At 54.2% G+C, this 6256-nt stretch overlaps 1 protein-coding gene across 6 annotated transcripts in view; it reads right to left on the bottom strand.

Annotated features, from left to right (window-relative positions):
- Positions 1-224: 224 nt before the first annotated feature.
- The window catches only part of ILF3 (interleukin enhancer binding factor 3), a 28455-nt gene continuing 22423 nt past the window's right edge, over positions 225-6256 (bottom strand). For 2 of the 6 annotated variants that reach the window (XM_049708129.1, XM_049708130.1), the window contains exons 18-20: positions 2718-3086; positions 1798-1926; positions 225-906 (exon numbers count right to left, since the gene is read on the bottom strand). In XM_049708129.1, the coding sequence (XP_049564086.1) occupies positions 770-906; positions 1798-1926; positions 2718-3086 (635 nt within the window). In that variant the 3' untranslated portion in view covers positions 225-769. Of the gene's footprint in view, positions 907-1797; positions 1927-2717; positions 3087-4603; positions 6051-6256 lie in introns of those variants that run through there. The other 4 variants (XM_049708131.1, XM_049708132.1, XM_049708133.1 and 1 more) reach the window with 2 other exon arrangements.

Here is a 6256-nt window from a genome sequence, read left to right as displayed (position 1 = left end):
TCTCCGGAAGTCACTCTGCAGCCCAACGGGAGAGCTGGGACTATGGCGCCGCTGGGACACCGGTTCTACAAGCTGCCAGGAAACTGGGTTGCTGGCCTTGGCCGTTCTCTGGTGACCAGGGACTGCCCTGCCCCCTACACCCTGCCTTCCTGTGCTGGGAACAGAGTGGAGGAACCTGCCCATCTTGCTGCTGGTGGCCCAGACACCCAGGCCTACGACAGGCACAGAGTTTTGTTTTTCTTTATTCGTCTACATTCAGCTCAATTCAGATGTACTGCCTGAATGAACCAGACATACAAAAAAAACCCCCACTCTTTCCCACTGGTTTTTAAAATAAAATCTTCACTTATAAAACTGAAACACTAAAGCATTAAAATACAGAAAGCTCGTTTAACTCACTTCACAAAAGCATTAACAGATGAAGTATCCCTTCCGTTACTATTTAAAGACAAACTGAGTTAACACTAACACCAATTGTAAATAGACAGAGGGATACTTAATTGCAAGAACTCAAAAAAACTCTACTCAGACAAAGTTGTAATGGCAACTAACAAACCACTGAAGACACGGAGTCCCAAACACAGCTAAATATGGGTCACAGGACGGGTCACAGGAGTGACCAGCTGCACCTCACAACACAGCAACGTGGACAGGGTAGGGCGGAAGGGGCCTGGAGAGGCCGGTTGACATGTTAACTGTGATGCATAAAACTGAATCTTACAACGGGGGAGTAAGTGCAGAAGGTACAAATCTTCACCCCTTGGGGGCTTTATCTGTACTGGTAGTTCATGCTGTGATCTGCGTTTCTGCCGTAGCCCCCCTGTGACGACTGGTAGGAGCTGGGAGGGCCGCTGTAATTCTGGCTGGACCCCGGGGAGTTGTAGTTCGACTGTGATGAGTAGCCTCCTAAGGGAGAGAGGAGGGAGGGTTAGAGGTGAGAGGCACAGGCCTGCCCCGCGGTCAGAGAGCAGGACGTCAGCCAACACCAGAACTGTGTCTGCCGGAGAGATCGCAGCAGGGCAGCCATGGAAGCTCCACCTTGTTCTGCTAAGTGCCTTTCCAGGGTCACTGGGCCTAGTTGTCCCAAAAACCCTGAGGTGGGACCATCAGCCCTGCGTTTATGAGGGGTGGGGAGCTGCCCAGCCACGACGCATGGACAGCGGAAGCTGTAACCGGGGGCTGCCTGAGCACAGGCTGAGCTCACCACCCCAAACCAGAGCTCCACGTCAGGCTCTGTTTGGCCCTCACTGTTCTCCGTATTCTTTCCCGTTGGTGCCAACATTTAATAGTAGGGCAGGGCTTCCCTGGTGGCGCAGTGGTTGGGAGTCCGCCTGCCGATGCAGGGGACGTGGGTCCATGCCCCGGTCCGGGAGGATCCCACATGCTGTGGAGCGGCTGGGCCCGTGAGCCATGGCCGCTGAGCCTGCGCGTCCGGAGCCTGTTGCTCCGCAGCAGGAGAGGCCACAGCAGTGAGAGGCCTGCGTACCGCAAAAAGGAAAGGAAAAAAAAAAAAAAAAAAAAAGAGTAGGGCAATTTCTGAACGCCTGGCTCGGGAAGAACCCGACGCTGGAGGTGTGCCTAAGCCCGTGCTCTCACAGGGTCCTGGTGTGCCCGTGTCTCCCACTCCTTGTTCTTACCCCACATGGAAGCCAAGCTGCAGCTGCCACCGGGGCCCCCCTACCTGTGCTGCTATCTGCCCAGGCCAGGCCACGCCCCCTCCTCATGGAATCCGTGTGGTCCCTGCTGGCTCTGAGTTTAAGGGGCCCCATGCTGTGCTGCCTGCTGCCCCAGGCCCACCTTGTTTGCCTTGGTATGAGGAGCCGCCCCCAGAACCTCCGCCGTAGCCCCCGTGTGACCCTGGATTGTAGGACGACCCGCCTGAGCCGTAGCTGTTCCCGCCGCTTCGGCCTCCACTACCACTGTAGTCTGGGGGAGAGAAGATAACACAGTTAAGGGGCTGTGGCCAAGACTGCGGCTGGGGCGATCTAGGTTCCTTGTGCGCGGCCTCGGCAGTGGCAGGAGCTCAGCTGACGCCTGGGCCTTGCCCGATCCCCATCTTGACTGATGAAATTTGGCACCCTCAGTCCAACCACGAAGCGCCGGGGGCCACTGGAGCCCTGTAATGTCATCATGTTCTGAAGCCCAGGTCCATCCTGCCTTCCCGCCTGCTCCTCCATCCCAGGGTCCCCAGCAGCCTCCTCCCCTCTCCCACCCAGCCAGGTACCCGAGGCCCACCGCCAGGCCCACGCACAGGCAGCACAGCTTCTTTAAGGTCCCCGGCACGCAGCTGCCCGCTATCCTGCTGTGCACGAGTTCACACCCACGCTTCCCCAGGCCTGCTGGGTCTGTGCACGAGGTGGAAGGACCGGCAGACGGGGAAGTTAACTCAGGATGTGTTGGGGGCTGTCTCCAGAGCCCAACCCTGGAGATGACCTTGCAGCAGCTGGCCCAGACTCACAGGCTCTATCCACCCTTGGGCCCCAGCCTCAGCCCACAGCCTCTGGGACCTCGGAGAAGGCAACAGGGAGGGACCAGCAAAGACCTGGGCCAGGGGACCCTGCTGTCAGGATTTTCCTAACGCCCGCCCTGCAGCTAGCACCACCTGGCTTCCTTCCAGTCCCTCCACCAGAGATCAGGTTGGGGCAGGGCTGAGCTTCCACCACTCCTTGGGATGTGCTGCTGGCCTGGACCCCTGGAGGCTCTGGAAGCCAACTCACTGAATTTGTTCTCGTAGCTGTAGTCTGATCCGCCCCCGCCTCCGGGGGAGCTGTAGGAGTTTGAGTAGGAGGAGTAGTTGCCTTGTCCATGATTATAGCCTTTCTGCTTGCCCTGTGGGGGGCCGTAGTTGCTGTACTGGCTCTGGTTGTAGGACTGCTGCTGGCCCTGGTGGGACTGGTAGCCCGAGCCGTAGGAGGGCTTCTGCTGGCCCCCGTGCGGCTGCTTCTTCCCGGCGTGTTTCGGGGGCACTGGTGAGTTGTAGTTGTCACCTTGGTAGTAGGAACCGTAGCCAGAAGAGCCACCACCGCCCCCGCCGCCGCCACCACCACCGGCATTCCCAGAATGCCCTCCGTTGCTGTAGAACTGACCTAAACAGGAAGGCAGCGGGTCAGCTGGAGGATCGGGAGACGGGGGAGGGGAAGGAGAGGGAAGGTCACAGCTGTGGGCCCTGAAGGCTGACCCACAAGCCCACTGGCCAGGCCCGGAGAGACGGAAAGAGGCAGGAGAGCGAGGAGCAGCGGCTCCGGTCCTTGAAGCAGCCTGGTATGGACTGGCCCAGCCTTCAGCCCCACTCACCCATCAGCTGACGACAACAATGGCTCTCTGCCCAAGCAGCGGCACGACAGCAGGCCAGCAGCAGCTTTCGCAGCGGATGTCAACATTACAATGAGATGGGCTCCAAGCGCGGGATGACATTCACGACTAGCTGACTGCTACCCAGATGTCCCCAACGGTGAGAGGAAAAGCAAAGCCCCAAAGAAGCAGCTGGCCACCGCCACCTCCCCCGTGCTGTGCTGGGAAGAGGCTCTGTAGTCCCAGGCCTGGGTGACCCCCGGAGCTGCTCTGTAACGATGCCCCTAAAAGCCAGAGTCGTTCCTGGAAGACCAGCTGGTCCAACCTGGGTCTGGGAGGACCGAATGGAGACTTAGCCCAATGACCTAGGGCATCTCCCTGGTGTGACTGCCACAGCCTCGTGAGCGGAATGAAACACTACGGCTGGGTTCAGAACACCCAGGTGGGCCCTCAAGCTACTGCCTTGGGTGGCCCCCCCCAGAGGGCCCCTCCTTACTCCCAGCACAGCTGCCGGGCGCAGGCAGGACCCAGGGGCAGGACTGACAAGCGTGCAGCCAGGCCGCCACATTCTCAGGCCCTGGAGCGGAGAATGTCACGGTGGGTCCCCCCTCTGGTTACTAGGTACAGACCCCGGAAGACAGGTTTCTTAACACAGCCCCACCACTCAGATGAACTGACGGGGCATGGGTCAGCTAAGGTGAGGCGACAGGAAGAGAACAGGTCATGTGGGTGGCTCTCCGACCCAGCCGGGCAATCCCTAGCATTCACACAAGAGCTGCAGAACTCTCGGGCTCCTGGAGCAGGCAGGCCTGGGTGCACCTGTGCTGGCTGGCCGCTGCCCCTGCCACAGACAGCCAGGGCTGGTGCCTGGTGTGGCTACTATGCCCAGGGTGGGAGGACGGGGAGAGGACGCTCCCCACACACCCTGCCCTTCCTTCCCGTATTTAGCACCAAGGATCTCCTGCCTTTTGAATGGGGTTAATTCCTTCTACCTGCTGCAGATGTACGCCCCACACCGCTGTGTCTTGGGTGGTTTGAACAATAATCTGGATAGAACTGATCTGCAACATCAGTTAATTTTCTCTAGACCCTTCCACCCACACCACCCAAAGCCAAAAACACCAAGGAGAAGGACGTGTCCCACAATGCAAGAAAGTAAACGCGCGAAGGCTTCTCAAGGAGGCTGGAGGACAGGAGGTCCCCTGCAGACCCCCTCTCGGAAGCCCACCACCTCGGCTGCCCACGACCAGCACTGAGCACCTCCTCGCCCCTCCGCCAGTGTGGGAATGAATGAAGACGCCAAGGACTGAGGGCTTGTTACTTTAACATGTATTGATTAAAAAAAAATAATAATAATAATAAAGGGGAGGGGAAATTTTCAACGTCATTTCAGGATAACTATTTCCTGGTATAAAAAGACATTATTCTCAAACAATAACTTTCTAGGAAAAAAAAATACATCATGCAATCAAAGTTTTAAAAAGTTTCACTGAATGTTTCAAACCCCTGGGAACAAATTATGTAATAACCGTTTTGACCAATTTTTTGCCTGACTGAATAAACGCAAAATTTTGCAAGTCAACGCAGAGGCAGGCCTTGCTGCAAAAAAACCTGCTGACCAGAGCCCAAACTACACTCATTCCCAAGAAGGACTCCCGCCAAGAGACGGGGGTCTCATTCAAGAGCCAAAACGCCTGTGTGTGCCTCTGCGCACAAAGGAGAAGCCACACAAGCTCAAGCCTGCACCCTGAGGTGAGAGGGCAGCAGCTTTCCGGGCCTTCTGGACTCTGCCGTGGACGTGCGCCCAGCAGCACAGGCCCTGCTGAGGCTTGGCTCTTCACTGGAGAATTGTGCTATGTATTAAGCTCTTCCTGCTGGATTATTTTTAAAGCCCCATTAAAAAAAAAAAGAAAAGAAAAGAAAAGAAAAATGGAAAAAAAACCTCTAGAATCCCATGCATTTGCAGGTGTGATTACGACTTGCAAAATTCCACGTTCTCTCTTCCTTAAAGCCTGTCTGTTTCTTGCACTAATAGTGGAAGCACAGTTTTGATACCTTTGAGAGTTCACCTCTAGCTAAAGCAGCCACAGAACATTGCATCCCGGAACAAGAACCCACCAGAGCATTTACAAAAGGTGGAAGAGGTTAACTTAGCACAATATACAATTCCCCAACGTTCCCAACGTTTCACATGCTTATGAAAAAACAACAAAAAAAAGGCTGGTTGCTCTGGATTCAGATGTGGTGAAATCGTTACTGTCAAAGGCATCAACCAGATTTGGGAATTTGTTAAAAGGTTAAAAATTCATACAAAACCTGCTGTAAATTAAGACAAAGGTAGATTAAAATGCATTATTATCTGTCTCTTAAATAAAGTAATGCTTTCCATAAAAAGCAAAGGTGGGCTTTTGCCTTGATGCTGACCAACGCTGGCTCTAGAATTCTGTGCAATTCTGCACAAAAAACACATTCTCTGAAAATTGTTTTCCACTTATTGTGAACTTCAATATGACCAAGTTCAAAGGCAAATCACGATAAAAACTGCCATTGTCTTAAATTCTGCAGGCTAAGAGTTTCAGACAAGCTGCGGTGACAAGCCACGGTTGAGAAACCCAGTGAAGCACAGGGCACAGCACGGACACTTTGGGTTTTGGAGTTCGAGAAAATTGGAGTAAAAAGTTGATTTTGTGTGCAATACTTTTAGATGCTCTAGGAAGACCCAAAATCATGATAGCCGTAGCAGTCTGTGAAAAAGTCACCTACAAAAGGGGGAGACAGAGCAGAGAAAAAAAATTAGAATTCTTTTGAAAAATGGCACAGAGCGCCACATTTGAAATTCATGTTTTAGATTTCTCTGCTCCTGTAACCCCCCAATGAAGGCTCCTTCTCAAGACAAGAGCTGTGCACTGTCAGGAAAAGTATTATCACAGGATTGGTGCTTCGCATGGCTTAAAGCAGAGAAATT

Source organism: Orcinus orca, chromosome 3 (assembly GCF_937001465.1).
Source record: "Orcinus orca chromosome 3, mOrcOrc1.1, whole genome shotgun sequence".
Lineage (NCBI taxonomy): Eukaryota > Metazoa > Chordata > Mammalia > Artiodactyla > Delphinidae > Orcinus > Orcinus orca.
This window is presented reverse-complemented; position numbering and strand designations above follow the sequence as displayed.